Below are 16,946 nucleotides of genomic sequence, written 5' to 3'. Positions count from 1 at the left end.
GGAAAGAGCTGGCTAGTAAAATATGTTAGAGTTTAATAAGCCCTTAGTAAATTTTGATATAGATATATTGATCTGGACAGCATACTTATCATGATGATGTTTTGTAGAGCATGTAAATTTGTTACATCTTCTGTTCATCATCCAATGATTTTGAAATATTTCCATCATCATTTGGTATTAAGTGGAACTATTACTTTTTTCTGAAAAGGCATTGGAGTAAACCAATGACCAGAAGGAACGAAACTGTCATCTCCCAATTCCTCCTCCTGGGCCTGCCCATCCCCCCAGAGCACCAGCACCTGTTCTATGCCCTGTTCCTGGCCATGTACCTCACCACCGTCCTGGGGAACCTCATCATCATCATCCTCATCCAACTGGACCCCCGTCTCCACACACCCATGTACTTCTTTCTCAGCAATCTGTCCTTTGCTGATTTCTGCTTTTCCTCTGTCACAATGCCCAAGTTGCTGCAGAACATGCAGACCCAAGACTCATCCATCTCCTATGCAGGCTGTGTGACACAGATATACTTCTTTCTGTTTTTTGGAGACCTTGGGAACTTCCTTCTTGTAGCCATGGCCTATGACCGCTATGTGGCCATCTGTTTCCCCCTTCGTTACACCAGCATCATGAGTCCTAAGCTCTGTGTGGGTTTGGTGGTGTTGTCCTGGGTGCTGACCACATTCCATGCCATGGTACACACCCTACTCATGGCCAGATTGTCATTCTGTGAGGACAATGTGATCCCCCACTATTTCTGTGACATGTCTACTCTGCTGAAACTGGCATGTTCTGACACTCATGATAATGAATTGGTAATATTTATTGTGGGAGGCCCTATAGTTGTACTTCCTTTTCTTCTCATTATCATTTCCTATGCAAGAATTGTTTTCTCTATCTTCAAGGTCCCTTCTTCACAAGGTATCAGCAAAGCCTTCTCTACCTGTGGCTCCCACCTGTCTGTAGTGTCACTATTTTATGGAACAGTCATTGGTCTCTACTTATGTCCTTCTGCTGATAACTCTCCTGTGAAGGAGACTGTAATGTCTTTGATGTACACAATCATAACTCCCATGCTGAACCCATTCATCTATAGCTTCAGGAACAGAGACATGAAGGGAGCATTGGAAAGAGCTGTTTGTAAAAAGCAAATTCCCTCCTTCCTATGATGGTAATATGTCAGACCTTTATATAATGTCCTCCAGTTTTCCTCACTGTGGATGCTTCTGTTTAAAGGGCCCACACATAACTTTCAATACACAAAACACAGGGAGTTTACATAAGTATTTTAATTTGGGCAATAAGTTTGGGAACCCAAATATGCTCTTGTTGTGTTGTCCAGGTGGTCCTGGAAATTGTAGTATAGACTTAAAAGTTATTTCTAATCCCCAAGGTTATTCCAAGATTTTCTCTCTTTGTCCAAATGTCTGCTGTGACTCTGTGCTTCTAAATGTATATTCCATGATCTCAGGTCAGTACTTAATAACATCCAAATATCTCATCAGCCATTTTCCAGTCTTTCATATGCTCTTTCTTCAATCTGCCATTTGATAATTACATCACTTAATTCCCTAGACTCTTTCTTTATTTCATTGTCTATGTATGTCTATAGCCTGTCTTGACTCCTAACAGGTGTTTGGAAGACTTTAGTATATTGTTTTAATTATTGTACTTTTTCTATACTTGGTATTAATCAGTAGCCAGAGACAACTGATTGTATTTTCTCTAAGTCAGATAAAAATATTTGGTTACAATTGGTGCTTTGTTTTATCTTTTGTACATGTTTTTCTTTTGTTTCCTTGGTTTTAGGGGTGTTGTTGTTATATTTGATTGTTTTTTGAGAAATAACTTAAAATTGGGAGAGTAGGGAGGAGAAGAGGATTTGAAGGGGAAGAATGTGATCAAAATATATTTAACTTTTAAATTTTTTAAATAATAAAAAATAAAACATAATAATAAAATTTTATTAAAACACTGAAGCCTGGGCTGGAGCGATGGCTCAGGGGTTAAGAGCACTGACTATTCTGTGAGTCCTGAGTTCAATTCCCGGCAACCACATGGTGGTTCACAACCATCTTGAATGAGATCTGGTGCCCTCTGCTGGCATGTAGGCAGAAGACTGTATACATAATAAAAAATAAAATCTTTTAAAAGAAAAAGAAAAAGAAAAGAATCTTTAGAAAAACCAACACTGAAGTCCAAGAAATTGATGTCTTAAACATAAGACTTGGAAGTAGCAGACCATTATTAAAAGGAAACACCAGAGAAAAACTTCAATATTTGGGTGTGAACACAGACAGAATAACAAACAAAAAAGCACAAAACAATACCAAAGAGAGGCAAATGGTATTATATCAAACTAAAGAGCTTCTGGACAGTTAGTGGATTGCAGTGAGTTCTAAGAATTCCTTGTATAGTATGTATTGCTAATTTTATCATATGTTTTCTCCCATTCTCAAGGTTACCTATTCCCAGTTATGTCTATAAGTTTATGAAATTATCAAAAATAAATGTTTTTAAAAGAAGGACAAAAAGAAATATGTTAGAGAAGATAGAGGGGCACATGAGGCCCCATCAAGTTTTTCATAACTATTAACTGTTAACAGACTCCAAGAGTCAGCAGTCACCATCTTTATTAGCACATTCATAGCTGAGCCAACCAGGCTCCAACAAATAGCTCCAAACCCATGGTTACATGGACTGTACCCATTAATCTCAATTGACAGCAAAACAAAATGAATAGTCATAAATGTGAAAAGAGATTCGTGCGAAGGAAGGATATGTCAGGGAGGTTAGGGAAGTAGGGATGAAAGTTGTACATATGTGAAATTATCTAAAAATAATTTATGGAAGCCACAACTGTACACAATGCAAATATCAATGTACTCTGGGGAGCCCCACCTCAGTGGATACATTGGCAACATAGCTACTGCATCCTATGCTCAAGGCACATCACAGAAAAAGGAGTGGGAAGATTGTGAGAGTCAGAATACCAGGAAGTCTGCTTTGTGACTGCCTTTCTTAGAATGTCTGCTTGACCAATGCCTGAAAACGACAATATTAGTAGATGTGCTAATATGGAAGGGGGAAGAATCTCACTGTGTCTCATCCCTAGACTAAGAACTACAAGCAGCTCTTGACTGCTGAGAGAGAATTGGGTTCTCAAGGGATGAGCCCTGTTAGGTTTCCTAATACAAAGTGATGAGCCCTGAAACTATATCCACACAAACAACAAATACGGACTCAACAGATTTTATTTAGATAGTTTTAGATAGATAGACAGACAGACAGACAGACGGGTGGGGGGTGGGTGGGTGGGTGGGTGGATGGATGGATAATAGCTATGTGACAATAATAAAAGAAAAGGCTATCACTTTGAGAGGGGAATATATTAGAGGGAGGAAAGTGAAGGGGGAAGTCATGTGATTATATTTTAATTACAAATATAAAAATCAATGAGTTATAAACAACAAAAATAATAGATATTATCCATTTGTATATTTCCAGGCTATGTTCCCAAATGACTCCATATCCTAACACAGAATACCTGCCCATCCCTGTTCATTATTGCTCTATTCAAAACATCCAAGAAACGGAAACATCTAAGATCAGTTCTTCTTAGCATTCCTCATGCCACAACACTTTAACACCGTTCTTTATGTGTGGCAATCCTAACCATAAAATTATGAATCATATTGTAAATATCTGATACGCAGGTTAAATGATATGCAAACCCAGTCAAAGGGTCATTCAACACTCCAAAGGAGTCATGACCCACAGGTTGAGAACCACTTGGCTAGATGGCCATCAACTAGTGAGTGAATACTGAAAATGTGTATATTTACATAATGTAATATCATTCAGCTGTTAAGAAGAATGAAATCATGTAACTTGTAGGTAAATACACAGAGTTTGAAACAACCATTCTGAGTGAAGTGGCCCAGACTCAGAAAAAAATCTTTTTTCAGCTGTTTGTTCTCAATTTTGTGTTTCTTCTGCTCAAAATTGCCTATTGAATCACTGTTCAGTTATTGACTAGACTATTTGGTGTTTGTATTGTTCAGTTACTTTCAGTTATTTATATATCCTAGATATTCATCATATCTTGATATGTAGTTGAAAAAAATATTTCCCCGGTCTGTAGACTATCTCTTGACCCTACAGGTTGGTAAGAAGCTTTTGAATCTATGTCCTACTTCTCTATTCTAGGGATTATTTCCTTGTTATGGGAGTCCTCTTGAGAAAGTCCTAGCCTATTCCTATTTATGCCTTGAAGTGTTTTACTTACTTTCCTATTGCAATTTCAAAGTTTAGAGTCAGATATACAGATAACAGATAGATGATAGATAGACAAATATATGATAGATAGATACAGATATAGATATATTTTAGATAGGCAGACGAACAGACACAAAGATGGAGGGACAGATGGACAGACAGATAATCTTAGATCAGGGCTGGAGAGATGTCTCAGCAGCTAAAAGCATGTAATCTATAGCAGAGTGCCTGAGTTTGGCCCTAAGTATCCACACCAAGTTGCTCAAAAAGCCTGTAACTCCAGCTCCAGGAGCATATGATGCCTCTGATCTTTGAGGGCATCCACATACAGACACACATGCATAGTTAAAAAATAATAGAATAAATTCTTAAAATATAAGATCTCCTGAGCAAATTGGGAGCATGTGGGGAAGGGAGAGGGAAGTTTCTTAGGAGAAAGAGAAGGGAGAAGAGGAGAGAGTAGGGCATGAGGGAGCAAGAAGATTAGTTGGGGAAGAATAGAGGAGAGCAAGAAAAGAGATAGCATAATAGAGGGGGCCATTATAGGTTTAAAGAGAAATCTGGCACTAGGGAAATGTCCAGAGATCTATAAGGATGACACCAACTAACATTCTAAGCAACAGAGGAGAGGCTATCTTGAATGCCCTTCTCTGATAATGAGATTGATGACTAACTTATATGCCATCCTAGAGCCTTCATCCAGTAGCTGATGGAAGCAGAAGCAGACACCCACAGTTAAACACTGAGCTGAACTCCTGGAATCCAGTTGCAGAGAGGGAGTTGTGATGAGCAAAGGGGTCAAGACCAGGCTGGAGAAACCCACAGAAACAGCTGACCTGAACAAGGGGAAGCTCATGGACCCCAGACTGATAGCTGGGACTGGCCCAGACACCCTGAACATGTGTGTCAGTTAGGAGGCCTGGGCAATCTATGGGGCCTCTGGCAGAGGATCAGTATTTATCCCTAGCATAAAAATGGACTTTTGGAGCCCATTCCACATAAAGGGATACTCTCTCAGCCTAGATACACAGGGGAGGGCCTAGCACCTGCTCCAAATGATGTGACAGACTTTGAAGATTCCCCATGGAAGGCCTCACCCTCCCAGGGAAGCAGAAAGGGGGTGGAATAGGGGGTTGGTTGAGGGCAGGGGAGGAGGGGAGGGAGAGGGAACTGGGATTGACATGTAAGATAAGCTTGTTTCTAATTTAAATTTTAAAAAAGGAAAAAAGATAAGATCCACAAATGAGAGGAAACATGCAATTTTTATCTTACTGAGGCTTGCTTTTTAACTTTACTTTTTAAAAGATTTATTTTTATTACTTTAAAATATTTTGTGACATTTTCATACACTGATATTATATTTACATCATTTCTTGCCTTTCTTCTCCCTTCACAACTCCTCCACTTTCCCAACTTCTCTCACAAATTTGTAACTTCTTTATTGCTGTATGTGTATATATGTAAGCATATACGCACATCAATATAGACTACTGAGTCGACTTTGAGTTGCTCATACATATATGTGTGAAGAGCTGATCACTATGAACTGGATAACCAAACTATCATGGGCTCATCCCTGGTGAAAAATGATCCTCCGTCTCTCAGTAGTCATTAGTTGCCTGAAGCTTTCCATCTAGAGGTGGGACCTTTTGATATTCACCCATTCCTGTCAGAAGGTCAGCTGATACTGTCATTTTGATAGCCTTATTTATGCAGCCACATTGTTGAGATTTCACAGGTGCAGCATCTCTGTCATATGTTGGAAACACTATTTTGTGGCAGATGTCTTGGTCCTTTAACTCTTCTACAATGACCCCTAAATCTGAGGTGCAGGAGTTGTGTTGCAGATATATCTATATGGTTTGGGTGCACCATACTCAGTTGTTCTCTGCATTTGGCCAGTCATGGATTTCTAAAATGGTCTCCGTTTGCCTTATTTTTGAAGGTTCCTTGGTAGGTTCCCAAGCTACACTTACCTGAGGATATAAGCATATGCATATTGAATGCAGCTAGAAATTATACTATGGGAGGATGGTTAAGTTTTAGAGTACCAGGCATAAATTCCTTTCTATCAAACAGGACTTAAGTCAAATTAGATGTTGGTTATCCCAGCTTTCTTTCTCCAGTGTTTCTAAATTTTTCAATTTTAAGATCTTTCCCCACCTAAGTAATTTTTGAAGCTGCCATAAATGAGATTTTATTTCATGATTTCCTGCTCTATAAATTTATTATTGCTATGTAAGAAAGCAATTGGATTTTGTGTATTGAATTTTTTTCCATTCTTCTACTTTGTGGGAAGTGTTCTTGAAATGTAAGATATTTGGAGTAGAACTTCAAGGTCTAGTAAATGTATATTGAATGTTGGGATAATTTAAGTCCTATGGAATCCATTATACAAAATTAGATTTGCATGTCCAAAAATAGACATCACTATCATATCTAACAACCAATAAATACAAGTAAGAAAGAATTCAAATCCCCATGGATAAACATCTTCAATGTACAGAACCTTATCTGGCTGATAATTGTCACATACATGAAGCTGGTCAAAGAGTAAGAAACCACAAATTGTCTATGGCTTCAGGACCATTGGCAGGGTATTAGACATGGCGGTAGGACATACAGGGAAGCCTACAGAGAATAGTTAGGAGGATGGTGACTCAGTGTTTTCAACATTTTCCTAAAGAAGTAAGGATAAAAAGTGAGTAACCAAAAGGGGTGGGAATCTGGGTTTTTCTTTTATATCTTAATTAGAGTAAAAATTAAACATGGTCTGGGCCAGTCCAGTGTTTGTCTTATTCCTGTCTTTAACATATTGGCAGAGAGGGGAAATTGGTCACAGAAGTCTGAGTCACCCTAGCAACATGACTATTCTTCATGTAGCCTGATTCACAGGAGGTGAACTTATACTGACAGACTGCTTGCTACCTGGGAACATTTCCAAATTGTGCATCTTTAAAAGCCACTGTGGTTTCTTTAGAAAATTGTAATATCTAATGTACATTTTATCAATCACTGTGGTCTCTGATTATTACTAGGAATTTTTGCAAACACTTTCTCATGCCTCCCTCCCCACTCCACAGAGAATAGCCCACATGAACAAGTAAACAAATAAGCATCCATTCGTGAGTTTCTCTCCAAGTCCACCATCCCTTAAGTATAGAAATTGGTGGTGATGATCAGTCACCACTGTACGACTCTAGGAAAACTGGTCTTACAATGGCCCTGGGTAATTACTATCTTTAATGAGTTACTGGACTCCTCTGGGATGCAGAGCCTCTTAGGCTCAAGATAACTAGAAGGGGATATGAGAGAAGCAGAGGTGCAGAGTTAGAGGATGACTACGGGACTTGATATAACCTTTGTCTACAGTGAATAAAGGAAAGTGGTGTCTTTTATAAGGGCATCTTCCTGTGCACTCTGGTAAGGATGAGCTGTTTCCTATAGCCTGAGGATATTGGTTTATGATGTTGTGCAGCACAAGTTCTCAGGTATGCTAAAATTATTTATTATCTCTTTCCCCGGAAGACTTTGCTATTGTTGAAGTATTTTGCTTCATGGACACCATTTATAATCTCTTTAGTAATAAGAGACTTCTTTACAAACGCTCCTTATGCAAAGTTCTCAAAGGTCATATCATTGCAGTACATTGTTTGCTTGGATTTTTGAGAAAGGGACCCACTTTGTAGCCTTAGTGTGCTTGGAACTCAAGGTGATCTTAAGGCCTCAGGCTCCCAAATGCTGTGATTAATTATGAACCGCTATGCCCAGCCTATTGGTTCTTACATCAGCTTTAACATAAATACCTTCTGCAGTTTTTAGATCTTCTTTAACATAACTTCACCTATGGAGCTTTAATAAATTATGAAGAAGTTAAAATACCCAAGACCATAATTAAATTTATCTGACAGAGCTCAAAATCTATGTGGTTAATAATAATTGATGCAACTGTTCCTAAATACAGTCCACTAACAGTACTATTGACATCATCTGTGTGCTCATTTGTCATGTAGGGTCTGAACTTCAGAGGCATAACCAGTGCATAATCAGGATCTGCGATCAATTTCAGACAAAAATTTCAGATTATGAAAACTATTTGAGTGGGTCAAGTGTACAGTTTCCTGTAATATTGGTGACTAAAAATAATTTCCTTGTGCTTCTATTCAGTGAGCATCACTGAATGTGATATGGAAAAATAAATGTGATGACTAATTTATTAAATACATTATTGTAAATATAAAAGGAAGCATGTACTTGTTTCAGAAGATCTGGGGCTATTCCTCCCTTGTCTATTCTATTATGTGAAGAGTTAGTTGCATATTTCATTTTAGTGACACTTCTATTAAAACTTTCACATGCTGTACAGATTAAAAATTGTATGTTTCACAGCTGAAGAAGATACAGTCATTAGGTCATCAGGGGCAATAACTCCAGGTGAGGTCTCTGGTTTCTGATTACTCCACATGCTCCTACACAAGAAAACAATTCCAATCATTCACAGAAAAAAAACAGAATTCAGAACCATTGTGAGTTTTCCTATATGTCTCTTCCCTTTGTAACACTCAAATTTGCAAACAACGAATGCCATAAACACCAACAGGATGAAGATCCCAGCATTTGATTTTGACTCATGTAGTCTCTGTTCTCTCTCTCTCTCTCTCTCTCTCTCTCTCTCTCTCTCTCTCTCTCTCTCTCTGTCTCTCTCTCTCTCTCTCTCTCTCTCTCTCTCTCTCTCTCTCTCTCTCTCTCTCTTCCTCTGTCCTCACTTTCATTTGCTTGTTTGGGGATATGTTTCTTTCTTTTATTCTTTAATGCTATACATCAAACACAGTACTTTAGACATACAGCTAGGCAAGAGTTGCTGCATTCCCAGCCCTCCCACATCTCTTAAGACTCCTCCTCCGTTTCCTTTGTCAGAGTTGAGACAGGTTGAATATTATTAGAGAAGATTGTCCAGAAGAAATGTAACAGGAGGACATTCTTAGTTGTATAAAGCCCTTATCTGCAGGAACAGTCAGCAGAGTGGAATCCCTGAAATACTAGCGATTGAAGTTGTAAGTCCTAAGCAGTCTGGAGGCAAAATTCTTCAGGAGAGTAGAAATTCTTCTGATATCATTCAGTTTATTGTACAAGTCTCATTACAGTGTTAATGGTAACCTTCATTTAAATGTGCCCACTAAAATAGTAACAAAGTTGAACTGAAACTTCAGAGAAACCTTAAAACTGATGTTTCTCAAAACTTAGTATCAGGACCAAAGTTGGTGTGTCTAATGAGCCAGTCATAATTGGACAGATGTGGAATGAAAATCCCCAGAAATTTTGAGACAAGTATATCCTTTTTTATTTTCAATAATTTATAAGAAATAATCTTCATGTTCATTTTTCTACATCAACTTCCATGACACTCTCAGAATAGAAAAAGAATAAAAAATTTATTTTTAGTCACTAACATTAGGGAAAAAGTTCTACATCTGACCTACGCACAGATTGTTGAAATACAAAATTTCTTGTATGAAATTCATCACAGAATGTAAAGTTTTCATGCTAGATTATCATATAGTAAGTTTGTATCCTAAAAAGATATTTTAAAGAGTATTGTAATTGAAATGAAAATGTTATGACTTTCAATTAAATGAATCAATATGAGGCTGAAGCACAGCCAAGATATAATCAGGAAACATTGGTTTCAACCAAGCCTCACGCCAGGTATTAGCCCTGCTACAAGATGAAGGCAAATAGAGACTTTTCTGCACAGAGTTCGCAGTCTTGTGTGAAATCAGCTATGAAACAGTGATCAGAGGCATCAGATGCAGTGCAGAGAGGATGGGCTGCTTGGGACATGGTACCAGGCCTCCCCCAGTCTCATCAGGTGTTCAAGGTTTGATGAAATAACTACTTCATAATTTGGGTGAAGGATATGCTGGGTGGAGAAATCACAGATAACAAAGAGTGATATTAATAAGGAATAGCAAGTTTTGAGAATTGCAAACAAGATACTATAACTTCTAGCAAAAGCTTTACTGCAGAATAGGTTGAAAATTTGAGGCTATGAGTATGCTACAGATACTGCCTTTTCCTAAAGAGCAATGATAATCCCCATGAAGCAATAATCAGGAAAAAAACACCAGATTGCCATCTCAGGATGCCATTGTATGGATGAAACATATTGAAAAAGGGTTTGAGCCGGGTGTTGGTGGCTCACGCCTTTAATCCCAGCACTCGGGAGGCAGAGGCAGGTGGATCTCTGTGAGTTCAAGACCAGCCTGGTCTACAAGAGCCAGTTCCAGGACAGCCTTCAAAGCCACAGAGAAACCCTGTCTCAAAAAAAAAAAAGGTTTGATAGCACAGAAACGAACACAAAGGAAACATCTGCTTTGATGTTCCAGGAGACAGAAGGTGTCACAGTCTTCTATGAATATGGTCTTCTAGAAAACCATGGAGGAACAGCAAGTGAACAAGGAGAAGAATCTATCAGACATCCTAGATTGAAGGTAAAACATATAAATTAATTTGCTAAAATTCATGCTTGTGGTGCAATTTGGAATTCCTCTTAGTGAGCTATAAAAGCAGGAGAGTAGGAGGTCCAGAGAGAGGTGAGTGACATTAAGATGTATTTTTGCAGAGGGACAAGCCTTCTGCATGTCGGAGAGACTAGGAATTAGATACAGAGTTGACAAGAAAAACACAGAGCTCTTTTCTGAAGGATAAAAAGCTTTTCCTTCATTTTATTACCCTTTCTATTGCTTGTTCTTCTCTGTTCTTTTTCTGCTCTGTTCTACCCTGATGGTTCCCTTCTTCCTCTTTTTTGTTGACTTCTTCATAACTTCTTCATTTTTCCCTTACACTTTATGTACCACAGAAAAATCTTTCGAGCAATATAAAAATTAAAATGTGGCTACATTCTATTTTTAAGTGAATGATTACAATGAGTACAAGTAAAAAAAACAGCACAGTTCTTATTTCCATTACATGATTAAACATTCTACATATTGCAGGTCAAAAACAAATTATCCCCAAGGACCCACATACATTCATGTCCAAGCAACTTGTTGTAGATTAACAAAGTGCAACCAAGCAAGGTTTTTTTTTTTCCTCAGCCAGTTCTCTTTATGGGCAGACTGCATATTGCAGTTGCAAAGAAATGATCCGTAACTTTATTGTTTAACTCAAAAAGTAAACTTATAAAAAAAATTAAGAGAATCACAAATCTATACTATTATATATGAAAAAACAATCAGTCATCTCTATTTAGATCCTCAGGATGCATACCCACTCATCAAAAGTTTTTTATTAAATCATATCAGGATGCTGGGGGCAGAAATGGGTGTAAGTAACTAACCATCATCTTTGATCACCAACCCATCCTAGCAAGAGAGGTACATCAGCCAGCCATAGCCAGACTGCCATTGTTCTTGCTTCCTGACCTCAACAAGTCCCTTGTTCAAATAATAAAAGTGTGCCTTTCTAAATTTTAAATTGTTTCCCAAGACTTTCTACCTCAAAGCCATTAGCAAAAACATCTTAACCTAATTTAACTAACAATTGTACATGTCTAAATTCTTTTTGAGGGTAGTGGTTGAATCATTAATCCACTCCAGCAGCAATGCTTGGGAAAAGTCAATCACTATTATTGTAAGTACCAGTAACACTGCCCAGTGAGGGGCTAGAAACCACTGAGAATTTTCATATAACCCATATATCATGAGGGATGTGGTGACCATGAGGGCAACAAACAGAGCTATGCTCAGCACTAACATGATGTCCTCATGACATATAGTCCTTGGGGCTCAGCCTCGCCAAGACTCACTGAGTGCAATTTTTGCTGACTCCCAGGCATAGTCATGATTTCCAAAGCCATTTGTTGTTGCCCTTGCATAGGCCCCAACATATTTGGAATATGTTGAACTGCAGATTCCTATGGTACACCCCAGAGAAGATAATTAATTAACAATATAGTACAGAATCTATAAGTAAAAAGAGACCACTTTCATTGGTAATCCAAAAATTTGTCTCAGAAAGAATCCTTCAGGACCATGGTTATGTGAGATACTAACAGAAAAGGAGCCAACTTTTATTGTTTAATATTCATAGAATAATGTTGAAAAATTAGGCAGATAAGTTTTTTAAAAAACAATGAACTGTGTATCTCAAAATCAAAAACATAAAATATTTAGGAAGTAATGAACACTAGAACATGGAAGAAAGAATTCAATATTCAATCATCATTATTATAGAGGTAACAAACATGGGAGTCTTATGCAATTTTTGTGATGGTGGGGGAATTGATATTATTGAACACTTAACAAATAGTTAACAGGAAGACATGAACACATTTATTTTGAAAGCTGATGCCATGTTTTCTCTTAAAGGTACCTGAGACAGAATGATGGAAGGGAACCAAACTGTCATCACCCAGTTCCTCCTCCTGGGCCTGCCCATCCCCCCAGAGCACCATCACCTGTTCTATGCCCTGTTCCTGACCATGTACCTCACCACTGTCCTGGGGAATCTCATCATCATCATCCTCATCCTACTGGACTCCCATCTCCACACACCCATGTATTTGTTTCTCAGCAACTTGTCCTTCTCTGACCTCTGCTTCTCCTCTGTCACAATGCCCAAATTGCTGCACAACATGCAGACCCAAGACCCATCAATCCCCTATGGAGGATGCCTGGCACAGATATACTTCTTTCTGTTTTTTGGAGACCTTGGGAACTTCCTCCTTGTGGCCATGGCCTATGACCGCTATGTGGCCATCTGCTTCCCCCTTCATTACACCAGCATCATGAGTCCCAAGCTCTGTGTGAGTCTGTTGGTGCTGTCCTGGGTGCTGACCACATTCCATGCCATGCTGCACACCCTGCTCATGGCCAGATTGTCATTCTGTGACGACAATGTGATCCCTCACTTTTTCTGTGACATGTCTGCTATGCTAAAGCTGGCCTGTTCTGACACCCATGTTAATGAGGTGGTGATATTTATTGTGGTCAGCATCTTTCTTGTCCTTCCATTTGCACTTATTATCATGTCCTATGTACGAATTGTGTCTTCCATTCTCAAGGCCCCTTCTTCTCAAGGTATCTATAAAGCCTTTTCTACCTGTGGTTCCCATCTGTCTGTGGTGTCACTGTTCTATGGGACAGTCATTGGTCTCTACCTATGTCCTTCAGCTAATAACTCTACTGTGAAGGAGACTGTCATGTCTTTGATGTACACAGTGGTGACTCCCATGCTGAACCCCTTCATCTATAGCCTGAGGAACAGAGACATAAAGGGGGCTCTAGAAAGAATCTTTTGCAAAAAGAAAGTTCAACTAAACTTATGATGGTAAAACTTGGAAATTTAACAAAATTTCATCCCATAAACATATTAATAAGAATATTAGAGTATTTTGCAGAATTTTCCCATCATGAAAGCCCACCATGTTCATAGGTCATACTAAGTGCCCACTACATTAGGAAGTTTAGCTAAGTACTTTAACAAGGGGAGGGACCAGAATCAACTTTCTCATTGTCTTGCCCATGTGGTCCTAGAAAAATTATAGTGTAGATGTACTACTCTTTTGGATTCCTGTTCCTTTTGATAATGAAGTTATTCCAGGATTGTAACATCTGACCATATTTCTGCTTTGATCTTGCTATCCTGTTTAAATAGTACTTGTATTTTAATATTGCTGATATTGTGTTGAATTACATCAACTTGTTATGCTGCCTGGCTTTTTTGTTCTTTATTCACAAATTTTGGCATTATCTTATTTCTTAATTCCATGTATCCTTTATTTATTTTGATGTTGTATTTAAAATAATGGCCCCCATAGATTCAAGTGTTTGAATGCTTGAGTGTCGGGGCCCAAATGCAATTTCTCAGGAATATGCTCAGCCCAGCCAAGAATTCTAGGGGCTCAGAACTCCTATTGTCTTTTAGATGTTGGCTGGTTACTTCTGGATGGCCAGACCATGGAGTGGAATGGTTCCTAGTTTGATAACAAAAGACCTAGGCCTGAGTAAGGCCTATGCCCACCCTGAATGCTAGTCAGTATGTACAGTTTAGAAGGTCTCTAGGATTAAAAGACATGTTTGGTATCAGCTCCATATACATGATAATAGATGTCTTCTGCCAGTACCTCAGCTTTTGGATAGTTATTTAGAGGATGCTGGAATAAACCTTGGTCTCCAGTATTGACTGAGAGCCCTCCTGAGATGACAGGTGTCTCTGTCTCTTTCTTAACATCATTGGATAGCTAGGCTTTCCTTTATCCACACTCCCCCACTCAGGGTCAGACCTGGGGCTGTTCAGTTGGTTCCGATCAAAGCCCCAAATACATCAGTCTGGAATAGATGGCCCCTGCAGCGTAGGACTGATATAGGCCGTACCCAGGCAGCTTGGCCCATAGAGAGTGACGCTATTAGGAGGAGTGGCCTTGTTGGAGTAGGTATGACATTGTTAAAGGAATCATGACACTACTAGGGGCAGGCTTTGAGGTTTCATATATACTCAAGCTATGTCCAGGAGAGCAGTTTCTTCTGCTGCTGCCTGTGATCAAGATGTAGAACTCTCAGTTCCTTCTCCAACACCATGTCTGTCTGCATGCTGCCAGGCTCAGCCCTAATGATAATGGACTAAACCTCTGAAGCTGTAAGACAGACCCAAATAATTGTTTTCCTTTACAAGAGTTGCTGTGGTCATGATGTCTCTTCACAGCAATAGAAACCCTAGCTAACACTGAAGTCTGAATTGTTTTTCTATTGTTTTTCAAGGCATCCTTATTTTCACAAATCAGTAAAAAGGAGCTAAGAAGCATACATAAAGTTAATTTTCCATTATGCCTTCCTTCTGTTTGATATTTTCCTTTTCTAATATATGCATATAATTCATTTTGTATCAGTGTTTTATTGGCTAAGAACTGAATTTCAACACCTTCCCCCATCACCCAGTGTCCATGGGTGACCCTTAGCAATACAGAAACCTGCCTGAGTCTGCATTTTTTCCCAGTTCCTCCTACTTCAAAAGGAAAGGAGTAATCATTTTTCCAGTCTCTTAGTGTCACATGATATGAGCCAGGATTTGAAATTTGGCCCATTTGTTCCTTTCATTGTCCCTCAGAATGGGCAATGCCAACACTTATTTCACCATCTCAGATATTATGCTGAAATGCACACCTCCATATGTAGCTAATCTTCCTCCAAGGCTCTTACTATCCCATGTATCTTCGGCAGTGGAAACTTCTCCCTAAGGGTCCATAGGCAGCTCAATATTCAACACTTACACAATACTAAGCTCTGTACTCTGTCTAATATTTCTCCTAATCATTTATTCCATTACTTGATTTATGATAATACCTCTCACTCCATTGCTTAAGTGGCCTCTTGTCTACAAAACTAGATTATAATGCATATAATTTTGAATTTTGCCTTTTACTTTGAGTATTGTTCTGAAATATCTTACTGTTCTCTGTATATTTTTTGATGTCATACATATCACTCCAAAATCTCAGTGTCTTAGTAAAATGTAATTATCAGAGATAAAATATAAAGTTAATATTAAATTAAGCACTGTCACCTTGAAAATAGATCCCATAGTCAATAGCAATGAAAAATAGGTTGGACACAGATTACAATAAATTGATATATACAGTGACCTTATAAAGAATGTCTCTTAAGAATATTTTTAGTTTTTAGTTTTACTTTGAATTGACAAAAGCATTACATTGTGAATACATTGCATGGGACTTAAAATCAAGTTAAGCAAGATTGTAATATAAAATATTTACCACTTCATGATGAAAACTGACAAAGTCTTTCTTTGTTGTCTTTTGAGCTAAACAGTAGCCTGTGGTTATCCTACTATGCAATAGTATACCTGAATTTTTGGTTTATGTCTTCTTAGAATATATTGATCAGCCTCCCTCACCCATGGCATCTGGAGTTATTAAACTCCCAACTTCTACAAGATAAACTTTCAAAAATTCAACTAAGAATGAAGTCACATGACACCCATCTTATTGTGCCTGGCTTTTCTCCGTTAGCATAACTAGCTTTGCTCCCTCCCATTATTGTTGCTAGAAATGACAATATCTCATTGTACTTTAGGTCTGAGTTATATCCATGTGTCTGTGCTGCATTTCCTGACACACTCAACAGGAGAGAGGTGAAGATTGTTTCTAATTCTTCATAGTTAGTGTTTGTGAGGGCATTTCTAGAGGTGGTTAGATCATAAATAAAGTCCATGACCTAGTGAATGAATTGTTACCTAGACCGACTCATGAAATGATGTCACAAGGACATGATAAAAAGTAGGAGGGGTGCCTAATTGAAGAAAATTGTGAACCAGGGATGTGTGATTAGAAGCTGTATATGCTGTGACTTCTTCCTGTATTTACCTTTACTCTGCTTGCCGGCCTCTACCATATCAACTGATCTTCTTAGTCACACATTACCCGCCATGATGGATTAAAGTCTCTGAAACTGTGAGCCAAAATGTATCTTTCTTCCTGTAGGGTAAAAGGCCCAGCCAAATAAACCCACTCTGGCTCTGAACCCAGAGTCTGTGAAAGAAGCACACCCTAGATCTGAAACCTGAGACAGTGAAAGAAAAACTTTTAGCCCTAAACCCAGACCCTAAGAAACACCCTGACTCTGAAACCAGAGCCAAAGAAACACAGTTTG

At 38.5% G+C, this 16,946-nt stretch overlaps 2 protein-coding genes across 2 annotated transcripts; both read left to right on the top strand.

Moving 5' to 3' along the window:
* The first annotated feature begins 224 nt into the window (after window positions 1–224).
* On the top strand, window positions 225–1,169 carry LOC100766145 (olfactory receptor-like protein I9). Its single transcript, XM_027426168.1, has one exon. It carries the CDS (start codon window positions 225–227, stop codon window positions 1,167–1,169), a length of 945 nt encoding a protein of 314 aa, XP_027281969.1.
* An 11,462-nt stretch (window positions 1,170–12,631) lies between these two features.
* On the top strand, window positions 12,632–13,606 carry LOC100766438 (olfactory receptor 1). Its single transcript, XM_027426169.1, has one exon. It carries the CDS (start codon window positions 12,662–12,664, stop codon window positions 13,604–13,606), a length of 945 nt encoding a protein of 314 aa, XP_027281970.1. The 5' UTR covers window positions 12,632–12,661.
* Window positions 13,607–16,946: the final 3,340 nt, after the last annotated feature.

The sequence above is a fragment of the Cricetulus griseus genome, chromosome 7 (genome assembly GCF_003668045.3).
Source record: "Cricetulus griseus strain 17A/GY chromosome 7, alternate assembly CriGri-PICRH-1.0, whole genome shotgun sequence".
Taxonomy (NCBI): Eukaryota; Metazoa; Chordata; class Mammalia; order Rodentia; family Cricetidae; genus Cricetulus; species Cricetulus griseus.
This window is presented reverse-complemented; position numbering and strand designations above follow the sequence as displayed.

Coding starts and splice junctions, on each gene's coding strand:
- LOC100766145 (XM_027426168.1), top strand. CDS start 225: ATGACCAGAAGGAACGAAACTGTCATCTCCCAATTCCTCCTCCTGGGC.
- LOC100766438 (XM_027426169.1), top strand. CDS start 12,662: ATGATGGAAGGGAACCAAACTGTCATCACCCAGTTCCTCCTCCTGGGC.